The sequence below is a fragment of the Aptenodytes forsteri genome, unplaced genomic scaffold (genome assembly GCF_000699145.1).
Source record: "Aptenodytes forsteri isolate BGI_AS27 unplaced genomic scaffold, ASM69914v1 Scaffold342, whole genome shotgun sequence".
NCBI lineage: Eukaryota > Metazoa > Chordata > Aves > Sphenisciformes > Spheniscidae > Aptenodytes > Aptenodytes forsteri.
Genome location: NW_008795853.1, coordinates 1,282,384 through 1,301,398, shown reverse-complemented (window position 1 = coordinate 1,301,398; position 19,015 = coordinate 1,282,384). Strand labels below are relative to the sequence as shown.

General features: G+C 33.6%; 1 protein-coding gene across 5 annotated transcripts in view; it reads left to right on the top strand.

The window, feature by feature from the left end:
- Nucleotides 1–19,015, top strand: part of RYR3 (ryanodine receptor 3) — a 282,481-nt gene that overhangs the window by 95,157 nt on the left and 168,309 nt on the right. For all 5 annotated transcript variants that reach the window (XM_009283662.2, XM_009283665.2, XM_009283664.2 and 2 more), the window contains exons 11-18: nucleotides 2,899–3,072; nucleotides 7,015–7,136; nucleotides 10,395–10,563; nucleotides 11,496–11,631; nucleotides 13,283–13,378; nucleotides 14,089–14,207; nucleotides 16,696–16,829; nucleotides 17,469–17,710. In XM_009283662.2, the coding sequence (XP_009281937.1) occupies nucleotides 2,899–3,072; nucleotides 7,015–7,136; nucleotides 10,395–10,563; nucleotides 11,496–11,631; nucleotides 13,283–13,378; nucleotides 14,089–14,207; nucleotides 16,696–16,829; nucleotides 17,469–17,710 (1,192 nt within the window). The remainder of the gene's footprint in view (nucleotides 1–2,898; nucleotides 3,073–7,014; nucleotides 7,137–10,394; nucleotides 10,564–11,495; nucleotides 11,632–13,282; nucleotides 13,379–14,088; nucleotides 14,208–16,695; nucleotides 16,830–17,468; nucleotides 17,711–19,015) is intronic.

Sequence of the window (19,015 nt, the reverse complement as noted above, 5' to 3'; positions counted from 1 at the left end):
GCTTCTTGTGCACCTCCAGCCTTCTCAGTCGGTAGAGCATGGGAAGCTGAAAAGTCCTTGGCTAGTGTAAGCATTACCTAGCAACAACTAAAACATCGGTGCGTTATCAACTTTGTTCTCCTCCTAAATCCAAAACACTGTACCAGCTACTAGAAAGGAAATTAACTCTATCCCAGCCGAAACCAGGACAGCACTGCATTTCAAATACGGTATTAAGCTATTTTTTCTACTTATTGTATATGGGAGGAGAAAGTAGAAGTTAAAATTAAAATCACCTTTTTTTTTTTTCCTCTTGCCTACTGGCGTGTAGAAATGCATACAGCAAAGTATACAGAATACAGTAAGCCCACTAGCAAGATAGGTAAGCTCAATATATCAGTCCTCTGCTCTTATATTTATAGACCTTTTATCTTTTTCTTTTTTTAAATTGGGGTAGCCTATGGCAGTACTTTTAATGCAATAACCGTGTGCAACACCAAAAAATACAATTTTAATTAGCTGGCGCAGATTAGATTTAATAAGAGTTCAGCAGTCAGGTTGTCTTACCATTCTTAGGGGTATGTAAACAAGCTCTTAAGTTATCAAGAGTTTTTTCCCTACTGTGTTTTTACAAGACGACTGTTGAAATAGCGTTGTGAAGACATTTGGGTTTATTTGTCCTGTTCACACTGCCATTCCTTACTGTCTTTCTATCATGTAGGAATCTATGATTCTATGAATTCTCTCATTTTCTAAATCTTGTTCTTCTTCTAGTATACTAAATCTCTTGTGAAAACTGCATCTTCGACAGCTTTGCCCTCAAGTTTCTTTGTTCATTCCTTCTTTCTTTTTTTATTTTTTGTTACTGTTATTTTTCCTTTGCCATTTTCCAGACCCATGATGTGATTTGTTTTCTTCAACTTGATTCATTCATGGCCTGAGGGAGTTAAACTGAGAATAGGTTGTGAAGAGTGGGTTTTGAAAGATAAAGTGTTTGGATATTTTGCTGCTAAGATATGTACAAATATCTAGATAAGAGATTTTTTTTTTCCCTTCTCCCCCGATAATCTTTATCTGACTATACTTTTCAAATGTTAGAAAATATACCCTCTCTTTGCACACTGCCATCAAATGACTTGGCTGAAATCCTAGACAAACTGGTCAGAGCACAAAGAGCAAAATGTCACTAAAAGGAATTTATGCTGTATTGTTTAAAGTGAGAACAGCCTTCAGGCTCCCAAAATCATTCTAAAGCTTTATTTCTGAAATTCAAAAAATCTTGTTTTTTCTTTACATTTAGTGTTGTCAAAAGGATCAGTATCGCTCAATTTTTTTTTAAATAGTAACTTAATTAGGATCACTTGTTACCACATTATGATTTCTTTAATTTGAAATTTTTGGTGCAGATGCAATATTTGAGAAAAATACTTTCATCTGCAGGGTGCTATGTAAAGCCAAATAATTAATTGCTGACAGTTAATAAATTTGTGCTATTTTATTGTATTTTTCATTTAATGGCCTGACCGCAAATGCGTATTGAAAGAGTTCATCTTTATCTGTACGTGATAGTGCAGTCCGCATAAATATGATGTGACATGATTTCCCCATGGTCTTGATATTGTAATGTTATCCACAAGGAATGTCTTGTAATTTCATTCTACTTCATCTTGGCATTATAATGCTATCAGTTTCAACTAAAACTATTGTTGAAATGTGACAGGTAAATTCCATGTAAATGAAAGTAGATTAGCATACTTAAAGTAGAACTTCTCTTTACTCCACAGATGTTGAACATTCAGTAAACTGAATTGAAATACAAAAACCTGTTACACATATAATAATTTAAACTGTGTATCAATGTCTAACATATTTTGTTTACTTAGCAACAAATGAGCAACTATCTACACTTAAGATTAAGTCCATCAGCATTTGAAATCATAGAGAAATGATATAATCTAATTACTGTATTTACTTAAGAGTTTTTTGTTTAATCACACACAGGCACATGCATCCATAATTTGCTATTACAGAATTTGCTGCATAATTCTGTTGTTATTCTTGAATTCATTTTTGAAAGGAAAACTATTTTATTTTAAAGAAAAAGGTACTTGCTTTTGTGCTGGAGACTTAAAATCCTCTGGTTGTGAATGAAGAATAATGGGATTAAGAAATAGGTTGGGCTTAAAAATTGTACTGGGTATTCCAGTCGAGCATTGACAAATGTCTTTAAAAGAGATCTGAAAGAATCCAATTCCTCTTACAAAGAGGATAAATAGAAAAATAAAATAAATGTAAAAAAAATTAAGAAATGCACAAATAAAATAAATGTAAGAGTCAAATTGTACTTATTTTAAAAATTAATATTTTCTTCTTTTCTGGTTGTTGCAATAGAGAGGCATTATTCCAAGTGAAGTTTCTATCTGCATATACTATTTATAAGCAAAATATTCTTTAGCATAAAAATATTCTTTAGCGTAAAAATATTCTAACTAAATTTCAAAATAAGTTTCTGCTTATTTTTCTTTCTGATATTTAAGCTAAAATTTGAAAATCTTAAAAATATAGAATTCTACAGACTCTACTAAACTGAAACTTTAATTACATCAGTAACTCAATTATTGATTAGGTTAGGTTAAACATTTAGAGGTTTATATATATATCTCTACATGGTAATGGATTTTACTTGGTTTTTCTTGCTTCAGTGAAAATGATGCTTCAGGTTTGAAATTATTTTTAATCAGAATCTGACTAATTAATTGGATAGAAACAGAAATTATGTGAAATGAAATTTAGCTGCATCTTAACAACATAAGTAGCATAAACATTGTTCAGTGTTGGAATGTGTTTCAGTGTAGAATTCAATGGTTTATCCTGTTCCAGTACAGAGATTAAATGCCAGCTTCTATTTTATCTTCTTAGGAGCTAAAAGAAAAGCAGGATTCCAGTCTTAAACGTGACATTGATGGAATGGGAGTCCCAGAAATAAAGTACGGTGATTCAGTCTGTTTTGTCCAACACGTGGCCAGTGCCTTATGGTTGACTTACAAAGCACAAGACGCTAAATCAGCACGTTTAGGTCCCTTGAAAAGAAAGGTAATGTTTGAGGGGTTTTTTAATTACTTGTAAAATGAGTGTTAGTTGCATAACACTTTTGGTCTGTCCTGTTTTTTGCCATTCTACCAATGTGGCAATTGTGGGTTTAATAGTTTTGTGCTGTTTTATTGAAAATGGTGTGAATGTTTCATTCTGAAAGTGAAAACAATGGTGAATATTAACATAACTATGTAACTGAAGAAAAACTTTGCCACTAAGAAATGTATTTAGCTATTTTCCTTGCCAGACGAAATTACTAATTTGGGCTCAATTTTTACTTTTGACGCTTCAGTAAAATATGGAAATTTCTGATTTGAATGGTCAAATCTTTTTTGAAAATCTACAGTTAACTGTTTAAGGGCATAAACTTGTAAGTCATCTTACACTCCCTGGTGTTTTAGATTTTTTAATTGAGTATGTTGTATGAAATGGCAATTAAATTTATTACTTAAGAAATGGCCCTAGAAACTCCTCAAGTTTCTTAAGGGATATTAACGAACAGTTTCCTGCCAAAATCTTAGATATAATTCTGATGTGGCATCGAGAAGGTCTTTCTCTCAGCTTTTTGATTGTAGGGTACAAGTATATTCTTAATTAGGGGCATATGACCTGTTATCTCTTCAAATTATGTTTACATTTCATTCAGAATTAAGGGGTTTAGTACTAGTTTCGCATTACCAAATGATCCTTTGATTCTGTATTCATAGATTTTTACAACTTGAACCTATCATTAGAACATGAAAAAGAAAAAAAAAGTTCATTACTGAACAGAGGTTGGAATTCTTCTTTAATTACCTGTATGTATGTACATTCACAAGAGGATACCCATACACAAGCACTGTAATAGAAAAAATGAGGGCCTCAGCACACCCTTGGCACAATCTCATTTATTTATGCAGCACACATGGTCATATATGGGCAGTGAGTGCCCAACCCCTTCACCCCTTCTCGGCAACCTGGCTGATCAGAGAAATTCTTCTTTGTATACCAGTCATTCAGTATTTTCTTGATAAGAGTTTTAATCATACAATGATGGCCTCTTCCTTTCCCATGCCAGTATTGGCTATGGGATTCTGTGTCCTCAGAGGGTCCAGTTTTACTTCTTGAAAAGGCAAAATGTAGATTCTTTGTCTGTATTCAGTGAAGAATTTTGCAATAGCTTCTTGTGAAGTTTAGTATTTTTTTTCCCCCAGTTTTCTGCTCAGCAGCAAGGAACTAAAAGAACCTCCATAATTGCCTGTCACTTTTATTCTCCTTTCAGACTGTTTCATTCATGTTCAAAGACTCCAAATCTTTTGTTGCCCTCTCACCTAGAGAATTCTCTCCTGTTAAATGCCTTCAAGCAGAAGAAAACCCAAACCTTCTCGCTTCCTGTAATTGATATTCCTGTGGAGGCAAGAAAGAGTTTTTCATCCTCTGCAAAATATGGTACCAGACTATAATTTTGTAAGCAAGTTTAGATATATACATCCCTTTAAATTTCATATCAAATTTATTTTTCTACAGTAGAAGTGAAGTCATAGCTTTGTATGCATCCTCCACCATCATTTTGTCAGGAGATTTTCACTTTCAGTCACTGTAATCCTTCTCAAGCTGACATGCACTTTTTGTAACATGCCTCAGTAACCCTAGGAGGACTGAGAAATACCTTCTTTTTGCAAGAGGCAAAGGGTTTTTTTTTTCACATAATGTAGCTATTTATCACTGACAGCTGCTGCAAATCTATAGAGAGGAGAAAACAACTATGGGATTAGTTCTGTTATAAAATACTCAAAATGCCAAGTAACAATTTCTGTTGGTTGGCTTTGGTGTAGTTTTATGTATCTAGTTATCATGCTGTCTTTGCAAGACACAGATATGTAAGAAAATTTGGCATTATTTATGAGGCTTCTGTTGCACAATTTCTGCCAGAATTTTGATCTGTTCTATCTCTCTTTCTCTCTCTGAGATCTTGGTAACCAAGGGTTCAAGACTTTGCCAGGTAGTGATGATGTTTATATCAATATTCTATTCAACATTCTTCCAACATCCAGCATGAGTGATGGATGCCTATCTTTTCAGTTTGAGAGCTTCTGTGCAAGCTATGAACTCCTGCGGAGCTCCAGAATGCTAGAGCTCAGAGAACAGAGAAACATATGCTACATGTTTTGGATTCACATCCTGGAGACCATTGCTCAGGGTGTTGGTCAATACCAATGCCCTGCTGTACCTCAACAAGCAAGGCAGTGCCAAATGCCCTTTTATATGCAGGGAAGTGGTTTATCTGAGGAGTTGGAGTAGGCAGTGCTGGATGCTTCTGGCCATGATCTACTTACTGGAGTTCTAAATAGCACTTTCCTGTCATTATGGTGTTTCTGGATGATTTAGTTGAGGTTTTGGGTTTGGTTTTTTTGATCAGAGAAATAGGGAAGATTAGGTCCTTCTAAAAGTCTTCTCTCTTCCCTGATCTGCTGCATAGTTAGGGAGAAGAGTGTGTATCTGCTACACAATGTTGAAGGTGCAATTACTTTGCAAGGCATGGCAGCTTTAATATTCTATCTGTCAAATGTTTTCATTCCTGTACTGTTCCTGTAGTTCCAAAATCTGGAGCTACATGCAATGGCCTGAGGAAACATTATCTGATTGTCAAATGTTTTCTTACTAGTTTGTGATGGGAAGAATGGTTCTTTAGTTATTGTTCAGTTAAGAGACCCAAGGACCCTTCTTTATGGAAACAGTGGTATTTCAGCTAACAAAGTCACCCACAGCGTGACACTATATAAAGAAGTACTTGAACAAAGAGGAAAGGTGACCAATATGTAAACTAGTCTCTTTAAGATAATTTTATCAATATACTCATTCGAAAATGTCTTCCTAGTCTTCTCCATCACATTTCCATGGATTCTGGGGTCCAGATAAGCTCATAGGGTGATGTTTGCACTCATAGGGTGATAAAAGCACTTCCTCAGCATGTTGGAAGGAACAGAGCACATGTGTACTTTGGATCCGGCCAAGTATAGAAAACCATCACTTTCCAGTGCTTTGGTATACCTATATCCCAGTATGTACAAAAAGCTGTCGGTAAATAACCTTCCCATTTGTGGCAGTAACTACTTGTATAATATTATTAGTTTCTTTGTTAACTATTCAGTGTCTTAGAATTACGCAGCTAACTGGGAAGTTGGGCAGCAAATTTTTACTCTCTCAGAGCTAAAAAAAATACATTTTTCAGTGGAGAATTCAGTAGGTTACATCTTGGGCAAAGAAGCAGGATAACTCACATTTAATTCTTAGAAAAGTGCTGTAGGATTTTAATGACTCAAAATGATCAGGACTTGTTTTTGTGATACCTAAAAATTATGATGGCTTCTTGTGAAATTGGGTATTTATTTAAAGGGAAAAATTAAAAACCCACCAAAGGATCTCTGTTATTGCTTGAAGTTCATATGATGTTTACATCTGGTTCTGATAAGAATCCAACATAATGTATAGAGAATAGTTAAATGAGTCAGAAGTTACTCATAAATGTTGTTGCTCCTTTAACGGCATTATAATTTTTATGATATTTGTCACTCCAGCTTGATTTTCTTGACAGTAGTCTTTTCATGCGTGAATCCTTTAGTAAATGATGCTTAAGATAGTGAAGATCCTCTTTCCCTGACAGCCAGAATATAGACAGAAAGACATTTTTTGTTTCAATGGGAAAATATTTGATAAGCATATGTTTAATGAATTGTGGGAGAATAAAGGTACATTAAAATGTCTTCTCTGAATAACTTTTATGTGGGACTGACAAATTTGTAATTAATTAATGAATAGGTGTTCAGATAAAGTGATTAACAAGTAGTAGCTCAGTATATATGCAATTACTGTTTTCAGTGCAATATTGAAATGAGTTAAAAAATTTTTAAAAGCACAAAGGTTTTTTCAGTAATTATTGTGATAATTACTGACTTTCAATAGGTTATATTGCACCAAGAAGGCCATATGGATGATGGTCTAACCTTACAAAGATGTCAGCACGAGGAATCCCAGGCTGCTCGAATCATTCGCAATACTACAAGCTTATTCAGCCAGTTTGTAAGGTAGTTGTTACCATCTTATATATAATCATTTTTTGTTTGTTTGTTTGTTTACAGTATTCTGAAGTTATAAGAATTTCTCTAACAGAATCCTTATTTCCTGCTTTCAAATATTTGTATTTAGAAGCTATTAGCAAATATATTTTTACTGACTTAAGTTTGTAATTTTGATGAGTAATGCCATTAAATAGATAAAACAGCTTATTTAAGATTAGTTACATGAAATCTAATACCTTGAAGCCAGAAGCAAACTGGATCATAATCCAGGTTGAAGAAAACATGCTAAATGATCTTAGTGTAACTCCATTAGTAAGTATTCTACAGTAGCTAGAACCTCACAATATTCATAAAAGGGTTCTTATTTTTCTATTTTTCTTGGTAGACCAAACATTACAGCTAACTCTACTCAAATTTGTCAAACTAATTGAAAGGAATATTGATGCCTAATGGCATTTAGATCAAAAATATGATGGGAAACCATAGCAGCCCCAAGTCCATGCAATAAACAATAGAAGGAAGTACAAAATAGATCTCCACATGTCCGGAAGGAGAATACCGATTTATTACCTTCAAAATCTGGGCTGAAACATTTTACCTGTACTTTTTTAATCACCCATTCTGTTGATCCTCCTACTTCTCTGTCACCCCTCTGATCATATCTGGAAGATTTAAAGATGAGAGGAGAGGCAGTTCTCTCTCTTGAACTCTATGCAGTATAACAGATTATATGCAGTAACAACAATTAGAGCAGAAGGCTAACTGTCAGCTGAGAAGGTAGAAGGAACAACTTCTTAACTTCTTTCTCTCAGCCAAATTATTATGTGAGCATTCCTAAATCTCCTGTTTAAACCAACACGTTTATTTGCAGTGGAATGGATTTATGGATATTCAAAGTCTGTAACAGCATCTCAGCAGAGAGACAGTGGCTATATCTGATTTTAAGGAATAGTTCAAGTCATGATTCTAACACTTTAGAATAGAATCAATAGAATTACCTTCTGAATAGTATTTGTCTTCTAAATCTTTGCTGTACTAGAGGGCAATGCAGTTAGTAATTATACCTCAGTAAGAATTACCCCATATTGGGCTGTTCCACTAATTGTATAATAGAACTCAAAAACTAATGTGGAAACAGTGATGGCTATTTCCACAGATCAAAACACCAAAGACCTTGGATACATAGGCATTGTGAAACATGCAGTATATGAGTACCCTAAGCATGGAGTCAATACTACAAAGGATATTAAAAAGTCAGGGAATTTATACAATTTAATATTAGACCAGACTTGCTCTGTCATAATCTTGATTTATTGAGAAGGTTATATAAAGAGCTGTACTTGTTAAGCAGTTGCCTAATATCCTTGCCACACATGTGGCACACATAATACCTTTCTTTTAATGGAAAAATACAGTCTTGGCCAATAACAAAACAAATGTGTTAGATATAAATATCATTTAAAGCAGTTTATCTAAATTTGTATGTTGCTGATTGAAGAGCCTTTTTGTCCTCAGGAGATGTTGAATCTTAATGAACCATTGACAAAATGAGCTTGAAAAGATACTGTATTTATCACATTTCATCCCTGGCTTGGTTTTCTGGATTCAAGCCTGTATTTTAACAATATTATTTATGAAATAGATTTTCTGAATCAAAATTTGACTTGCTTTCACCATATTAATGCACTTGCCTCAGCTTAAATTTTTTCAGTACTCCTGAAGTATATGTTTGCTTAAGAAAGTTTGTTCTACTGCTTTATATCATCTGGCTTGTCAATCTGTACAAAACTGTTCAGAATGTTTTCTGGCACTTATCAGTTTAGCTTAATTTTGACAGAACTTAGTTACCAATAAGTTTGAGACTTTACATGGAAATACTTGTAAACTGATTGTTTTGGTGAGGGCTTTAGCATTCGGATAATGAAGGGAAGTATCATGAAAACCGTCTTACATATGTGGTTGTATTTGACTTTTTGAATAATACCTTTAGCTATGTTAGTTTGAAAATATGGGGCATTTTGAAGCATAATTTTGTTATGCTATTTCTTTTGTTACTTTTGTTGCCCTTCCCTCATTCTTTAGAGTAAATTGTTCATGACATTTATCTTACATTACTAAACTTACACGATAATAGCTCTTTTTACAAGCAGCAAGACAAAGATCTTCAAGTCAGTGAAAGTTCCATGTTTCCTTCACTATAGCTCTTCCATATGATTGGTTTTGTCTGAAGATTTTTAGGGTAAAATACAATTCTGTGTCAATGCATATTAATTTATAATTGCTGAGATCAACATCTAAGAATACACAATGAAATCGGTAAGAATGTAGTACTAAAGAAACTTTTTTCATAGTGCTTGGCAGAAGTTTTAATTATGATGATCGAGTAGTCATCCTTGTATTACTGCCTAATAGATGAAAAAATAAAGAAAAATGAGTTTATGATTAAGAATTTGCTTCCACAGAACCCACCATATGAGACTGCATTTAAAACATTACTTCTTCACTATCACAAGGGACTACAGTACTCCTTTGTATTTCTTGTGCTGAGGATATAAAAACAGCCGGCTCTGCCAGCACTCAGCTCCTCCTAGATTATACTATTTATAATAATGAGCCAGACCCTGAAAAATTGGGTTGTCACCTAAGACTGAGCAAATGCTTGAACAGGAAAGAGCCATTATTTTACTGACAACTGAGGTTCCTTGAAATGCTTTATATATTTTTAAATCCAACCCTTCTTTATTTCCTATATAGAGTTGATACAGAAGACCTAATTAACGGTTAGGATTACCTGTTCTTTCTGTGTTCTTTGTCTAGAAGACTGGGGGTGTACAGCCTCAATAACTGCTACTATTTTAGTTGATCTGCACGTTACGCCTATATCATCAATAGGATTTAAAGTATCTAAACAAAATCAATTACTGTAAGAAAGGACTTTGGTACATCTTTCATTTCTCTTTCATCTTTTTGCTGACTTGTATCATTTCTTCTGCTCATTTTTTCAGTATTTTTAATCATTCTTTCTCTTTACATCAATGCAGAAAGGGAAACGTGATTCCACTTCAGGAAGCTCTGAGCGCTGGACACCCAAACAATAGATGTTTGAATGATTTGCTATTCAGATCAGCTGTTGCTTATATACATATGTCATATGTATAACAAGACTTGATTTAGATACCAATAGAAAATAGGCTGCTACATAATACTGTAAATTACAGTGGGAAAATGCATAATGCTGCCAGTCTTTCTTGTTTTTTTCTGTAGTGGAAACAACAGAACACTATCACCCACTGCCCTGCCTATTGAGGAGATGGCTCAGACTCTGCAAGACCTGATTACTTACTTCCAGCTTCCCGAAGAAGACCTGGAACATGAAGATAAGCAAAGCAAGCTTCGGTCACTCAAAAACAGACAAAATCTATTCAAAGAAGAGGTACAGAGAGAGGAATAAGATGCATGCATATGATTTATAATGTAAAGTTCCATAGCTGATATATATATATGGAATAGACTGTAATGCCATATGATAACTTGCTGTTACATATTTTTCACTTCCACAGTTGTCACAGGCTACAAGCTCTCTCTCACAAAATTCAGTCTTAATACTTCTGAGCATCTTCAAACAGATGTCATTTTTAAAAGAAACGATTGTGACAAGAAATTTCTTTTTCTCTCTATGAAGTTATACATTCTGGATACCCCAAATGAATAATAAAATTGATGTCTTTTCTGTCCACCAGGGTGTGAAACAGGAACTTTTTATCTCTAGAAACTGGAAGAATGATAGTTTTAGAGAAGGATATGAATTACATAATTGTAGAATTGCTCCTCTCTGAAAATGGAATAATTACGCTTCTGTATAAATAGGAAATATATGAGACATGTTTGGATTGCTTGCAGGTTTTCAATACCATTTTAGTCTCCAATCAAACTGAAGTTAAAAATCTATTCTAGTATTAGAACTTGTTTGCTTTACAGGTATTTTATTGGATAGTAAAATTTCCACCTTTTTTAATCAACAAAAATTCCTTTGTATATAAACTCAAAGTGTGGGGTTTTTTTCCTATGTAAGGAAGATTTTATGTAAAAAAGAGTCTGTTCACAAAAGTTCTAAAAGCCTTTATTGTCAGCTTTGTTTATTCCTTACTTTTTGTAATACTTAGCTGAGTAAGGAACAGTATAGAATCATTCTCTAAAATGTTTGATTCTGATACAGAAAAATACATATTCAAATCTTGTAAGTACAATTGTTTTTTTTTAAGATGATGCAACTTTTAAATGTGTACAGGAAAAAATCTTTTAAAAGGACAGCAACAAATGCTTTTTCATGTACAGTTCACTTTCCTTTCTGCCATATGCATTTAGGGAATGCTGGCACTAGTTTTGAATTGCATTGATCGCTTAAATGACTACAACAGCGCAGCTCATTTTGCAGGATTTGCAAGAGAAGAACATGGTACAGCATGGAAAGAAATTTTGAACCTCCTTTACAAATTGTTAGGTAAGTTCTTCAGTAATCTACTAATGTAAAAAAACAGGATATGTGTTCTTTATATTCTACTTGCTGCTTCACCACCAACTAATATTTTGTGTATTATTCGTTGTCATGTAAATTAGAGAATTTCTTCCATATAGTTATTTATATTTTTTACAGAGAACAGAGTTTATTGAGCAATGATACAACAGAAAAATAAATCTCAGCTAGGAAAAAGATTGGTGCAGCATGCCAAATGCATTTTTATTATTTTTTTTAAGTTTAAATGTACCTGTGGTATGCAAATAGGTGTGAATTATTATTTTAAAAATTAGAAAAACTGGAAAACAGTCTTCATATATGAAGCTGAAGAGAAGCCTAAAAGTAATAGTCAGAACTTGTAGGTCTACTGAATCCGTGTTTGTCACTTGGAGCTTAGATTTAAATGTTAATAAAAATAATTACATAAAATGGAAATTAAAAGATTTTTTTCCATTTCAGTGCCATGCTTTCAGAGCAAACTGCTTCTGTGTTGTAGTAGGGCCAAAATTATACAGTGGGAGAAGTACATATATGTGTATTTCTTTAAATCACTGATTTGATACCTGAGTTGCGTAATTCCTCATATAGGAGAATCTTGTCTTCTGATGGAGTTTAAATACATTCTAATTTCATTACAAAGAAAGTTAGTCCTGAACCATAGTAAAATATGCAAGTCAAGAGTTAGGACAAGAATAAAACAAACCAGGGGGAGTGCTTTGAAGCATGAGGTTAATCATATAGCACAGACATGCAGATGCTTCTGGTGAAATCTTCTCATTGCTTTAGAAAGTAATGAGATACCATTTCCTGCATTTTACTACAGTTTTATGAGTTTAAAGAAAAGTAGGATTAAAAAAACCTCTTTAGTGCTACGTAGGCCTTTTCAGATTTTGTCTTGATTTTCTTCTGCAAGTACATCTTGAACACACTTGTTCTCATGTAATAAATATTAAGTTAATGCTTCATAATAAAAATCCTTGACAATTACATACAAAAGGCTTTTTTTTTTTGTTTTTCTATGATGAGTAATAACTTCTGGAAGAAAAAAAAATCAGTATTGCTTGAAATACTTGAATGCTGATGAACTTTCAAAGTGCATTCAAATAACACTGTGTTCTGCGCTGCTGAAGACTAAAAGCTATCCATTCTATAACATGTTTTAACAAGAAAGTAGAGCTAAAGAGCAGTACATCCAACCTGCACTTGAGCTTAAACTGCTGCGTATAATCTTCCCACTCATTGGTAGGAAGACATAGAAAAAGAACTATTTCAGGCTCTTGATCATGACAGTGCTTGACATTTGCATCAAACAAGGGTGGTGGATAATTTCTATTTAAATTTAACAATAAAATAAAACCTAAGTAAAACATTTTTTTTTGCTGAAATTCTTGTTTATCCAGCAGAACCCTGTCAACTTCAAAAACTACATGCTCTTTGGAAGTTATGTCAGTTGCTGATATTCAAATTAATGAAAATCTTAATTCTTTATTACTGTAAGATATGTGTATTTATGATTTGTCTGTTTATTATTTTATGAAGTTATTATAAAAATTGTGTTAAAATGGATATGATTAACATTGGTGATTTAAAAAGGAAATCTCCTGTTATAAAATTATACTTTGTGGTTTTTTTCCAGCTGCTCTCATTCGTGGCAACAGAAACAATTGTACTCAGTTTTCCAGTAACCTCGATTGGCTAATAAGTAAATTGGACAGATTAGAATCTTCCTCAGGTGAGACTCACTTTTATCAATGGAAATTAACTCTCAATACACCATACACAGCTGTCTTACATTATAAATGTCAGAGCAGTTTTCCTTGAAAACAATATGCATTAGAAAACAAATACACTGCATTTTTCTGAATTGAGCAAAGTATTACATTTAAACAGACATTTTTGTGGCAATTTTTGGTTCTATACATTTGGTACATGCAATGCCACATCCAATCAGTGTTGAATGTGACTTCGGTAAATTAACGGATTGGGTCAGACAGTATGAAGATTACTGTCCCATTGCTATCAAATAACACCAGAGTTGTTTGTGGGCACAAGTACAAATAACATATATATATATAGAGAGAAACTTTTTTTATACTGTGGAGTGTTCAACAAAATATCAAAATACTGTACAATGCTCTCTTCTAAAACTATCTCTCTCTTATCTCTCTCATCGAAAAGGAGCTAAACTTGCATTTTTCTCAAGTGGTTTTAAAATTGTGGCTATTTTCAAAAGAAAAGAGAAATTAACAGCTTCATAATGCATTTATGTCTAATGCAGTTCACATCATAGTCATATCAATACTTTTTAAAAATGTTTTCATTCTCTTTTTAGGCTGGAGAATAAATAGCATCTCTTAAGATATTGTGTTATTTACTGAGCTTTTAGATTGTGTTCAGTTGTGCAGATGATTTAATGACATTATTTCTATGGCCTTCATACAGGTATTTTGGAAGTGTTGCACTGCATCTTGATTGAAAGCCCAGAAGCTTTAAATATAATAGCTGAGGAGCACATCAAATCCATTATTTCATTGTTGGATAAACACGGGCGCAATTACAAGGTATGTTTGGAAAAACTAAGGAAGTATTGATAATCTTACAATAACTTGTGGAAAAAAACAGAGAAATGTCTACATGGAAAAATATGATTCTAAACCTTGAAGTACATCTGCAAAATTGCTTTGTTGAGATTAAAAAAATGTGTAATATATAATTGCTTTTCAGTTTCAAATACAGCAAATATGTATGACAAGCAAATAGTTAAGAAATATTGATAACCGGTCAGAACTTTGGGTTTGCTGAGAAAATGAACCATTCTGGTGGCTGTAAGTACATGGACAGAGTAGCTTGCTTTGTGATGCAGGGCTCTGCAGAAGCAGTGAACTACTATTGTTGTATCTGCAGAAAGACAGAACTAAATCCTGCAAAGTCATTCCTAACTTGAGTAATAATAATAGTAGCAGAAAAGAATAAAATAAAATAAGAAGTCTTGAAAAAATAATCCAAATATCTGAAAACACAGGTGTTCAGAAAAAAACTGAATTATACCAGAAGAAGTAATGGTGGAAATTAATTTAGACATCAATGTGCAATTTATTATGACAGAAGAAGGTGAACACAATTTCTGGCTGCGATCAGGATGACATCACAACACAGAGGAGAATACAGTTTTATGTGTGATTTTCTGATGTGAGTTTCCTTCCTCAATTAAAATTTTATTTGAAAGACTGATAACCTGGAGGAAGAACAAAGAAAGTTTTAGAGAGCTGAAATTACTAATTTACAGGAGAAGGTAATATGGAGAACCTAGCAACTATAGATACGGAGAAGGAGAGAAGTATTTTTAAGCATGGTTAAGGAGTATGAACTGGTATAAGTAGGCATAAGAAAAAAGTTGAAATTGCAGCGGTAAGTTTAACTTACTATTTTTTAGCTGTTAGCAAGATTATTGTGCTGTGCCATTCGCCTGCAAAAATAACCTTTCAGCTGGAGCATCTTAATGTAGACTTCATAGTGAGAACTCAAAGCAGAAAAGGGAAATATTGTATACAGGAGAAGAATTAGACTGGGTAACGGATTTGTGCATTTCCATTTGTAATGTCTTTGACTAAACATCAGTATGTAATGAAGTAATATGAAGTAATGAATTTATTTGTTACTCGAGAAACAGTATATCTTGTTCTCCTGCTAGATTAGAAATTCTGTTGTTATTTAGGAAATAAGAAACAGTAATGATATTAACCAAAATTATCTTGGAAATTATTGATTTGAAGAATTTTTTAAATGAAAAGCCTTGTGTCAGAAATATGGTCAGCGAGTGCATAGAGATTATTTAAACAGTTTATATGTACATTCTAAGTTATTGCTAACTGTTTATGTTATTAAGACACTTTATAGCTGAGTACAGGTCAGAGTTTCTGTGGTTATTTAAGTTACTACCTCTGTCCTTCTGCTAGAGGTTTCTGCCCAATAACAGAGATGGTAGAAAGGAAAATGCATGGGCTGGGACATAGCAAAGTTCACAATATATTAGCTTAAACTGCTGTTGAGGGTGGTTTTGTGCTAAGCCACTGGGCAGAGAACAGGAGTGGCTAAAATAAATGTTCTGTTCTGCTGCTCCTTGTGTTGTACAACAGTTTCCAAAATGGTAATCAACAGTGTGAAGATGGTTCTTTGTCTTGGAGATGGTCTGTAAGAGTTTAGACCATTTGGGCTCTTTGCTCAATGATTGCTTGTCAGAGCTCAAGTGTATCTTTAAGCTTCTCTGTTTTTTGCAAAAGTGTGCAGCTTTGTCCCTCAGCATTAAACAACACTATGTTGTTGAACACTCTGTTCTCTCTTCCAAAACCTTTTGCTCCAGTAATCTGTGGAAGAGCTATGTCAATCTCTTTCACTTTTCAGACTGTGAGCAAATAAAAGAAAGCTGAAATTTTAGAATAAGATATTTATGAAACTCTGTTTTGTTTTATAGTGAATTCTTTTAGATAAGAATTTACGTTTAAGTTAAAGTTAAGTTTAAGTTAAATAAGAATTCATGTTTTTAATTTTAAAAATAAATGGATTACTTCTTATATTGAAAACATGCTTTCAGAACAGATTCATAAGCAGTCTGAGAATTGTAGTTGAGAATTGTCCACTAATTTTGCTCAGGAAGTTTTTTGGGCTGCAGTAAATTTCTCAAAGAATTTCATTTTACATTTCAAATTTTTAATGAGATTTAATTAAAAAAAATGCAAAGAGTTGACATACAGCTGTTCTAGCTTTGTTTTTTTCTAATCAAAATGAGAATAAGGAATTTCAAAGGAAGGTTTTTTGAGGCATTTTGCAAACCCTGTGTTTTGAATTTGTGTTCCACGAATGTTTTATATCCTCTATCAGTAGTACAGACTACACTTGGTCCATATATGTGGAAAGTATTTAGAAAACAATAATGATAATATATATTATATTCCTTCCTTTAGGTCTATTCTGAATGTAAATTAAGCTAGCAACTGAATAATAGTATATGTAGCTGCCTTTACCCAACTTTCTTCTGATTTTTTTTTTAAGGTTCTCGATGTGCTTTGCTCTCTCTGTGTCTGTAATGGAGTTGCAGTTCGTGCCAATCAAAATTTGATCTGTGACAATCTACTGCCTAGAAGAGACTTACTCTTGCAAACACGTTTGATTAATGATGTGACAAGGTATAGTGACATTTTTTATTGTTATTTTATAAAAAATGGATCTTACATGTCTTCAATAATTAATTGAAGAAAATATTGTAACCTAAGAGATGTTCCACAGCTTTCAATATTGAGACACACACTTTAGGAAGTGTTTATGTATTAACTTCTGAAAAAAAAACATTTTTAATAACAATATGGCACTTGTAATGGAAACTGTGCTCGAATAGAAATTGCTAATCAATAGTAAGATCTGTTCTGAAATGGAAAGATGAAAGTTGTTTTTTTCTCATTCAAAACAGAGCATGGTTTTACCTAATAATTATTACGGCATATGTAAATATACTGTGAAGTCCTTGGGTGTTTTAAAAGGGATTTGATTTCCTGGCAACCTCACTCCTGTTTTTTTAATTTTAGGAAATTATCTTGTTATTTCTCTTTTGACTATAAGTTTTTCAAAGTGTGGAACCTACACCTTAGAAGATGATTCTACAACAGCTTTATAAAGTCATAAAATGGGTCACTATTTTAAATATTATAAGCAAAATGTGGACGTCTACACTCAGCATATTAGCAAAGAGAATTTGACTATTATACAACAATATAATTCGTACGTTGCATTTTATGTTTACACTAACTGGCTTACATTTTCTTTCTTAGCATAAGGCCAAACATATTTTTGGGTGTTGCTGAGGGCTCTGCACAATACAAGAAGTGGTACTTTGAGTTAATAATTGATCAGGTTGATCCATTCTTGACGGCAGAACCCACCCATTTACGAGTTGGATGGGCCTCTACTTCAGGTTATGCCCCCTATCCTGGAGGTGGAGAAGGATGGGGAGGCAATGGTGTTGGTGATGACCTATACTCCTATGGTTTTGATGGCCTTCATCTGTGGTCTGGTAAGTACTTTGTTCACTTCCACTTATTCTTACATTTAGGACTTACCTTTACCTTCAGTACCTGTGTGTATATAGCATGCTATTTTATAGTGAGCTACATTCAGAACTCCAGGATATCATGAAATTACTTAGAATTTAAGATCTGACTTCTTGTCTGAGATTTCAGTGAATTATGTATTGAATTATACCAATTAGGCTTTTTAGTAGATAGCTTCTCTTTTCATGATTTTGATCAAAAAAAAGGCATTTTCCAGATCTAGATCAATACTGACTTAAGTCTATCTGTTCAGAATCAATGGATGTATTGTTCTCAGACAAATTCATTAGATATGGATCTACATTTGCATTATTCTTCCATTTTGTATCTACAGTTGAAGTAAAATGACATTATTATCCTCATACCTATTGACAGATTTAATGAACTTAATTTAAATTTTGGTAAATAGGTTCATAAAAGATAATTTTGGCAATTAGAAATAAGAATTGCTACACTATTACCAACTTTGGTTGTTTTTAGAACATAAATTTCTGTGGTGTAATATCAAACTGAAAACCTGTAGTTGCTATGCTGTCTGAAAAAATATTTTTCATATTATTATCTAAAATAAGCTTAGCAGAAAAAATAGAGTTTTTCCAGGAATGTTTCTTAATGTGTGTAGTAATCCAGGAGACTCTCAGTTATTACTGCAGTGAAGTGGTTACACTTGCAGTCTATAAAGAAGGGAGTTAATGGATGCCAGCAAATGCATATATTGTCAGTGACAGTAAACTTGTGGTCTTATTAGCCATTCTTTGTTCAAGCAAATTGAAGATGTTAGTGGGCTGAGTTAACGAAAAAGTGGAAGTCACTGCCTGTGCGGTTGGGTAGATTTGAGTAAGAGCTCTAGAAGAGTAAAAGGAGTTTACTGGAGGGCTCATCTGAAGTGTTGCAGTTCAAATAATTTTTGTAATAATGAGTGTGTTATAAAGAATAACCACTGAGGAAAAAGGAGAAAATAGAAGAATCTTAGGGCACTGAGGAGGGTGCACAGCAAGCTCACTACCCTGGACTTCAGGAGAGCAGACTTTGGCCTCTTCAGGGATCTGCTTGGTAGAGTGCCATGGGACAAAGCCCTGGAGGGAAGAGGGGCCCAAGAAAGCTGGGTAATATTCAAGGATCACCTCCCTCAAGCTCAGGAGCGATGCATCGCAACAAAGAGAGAGTCCGGCAAAAACGCCAGGAGGCCTGCATGGATGAACAAGGAGCTCCTGGACAAACTCAAACACAAAAAGGAAGCCTACAGAGGGTGGAAGCAAAGACAGGTA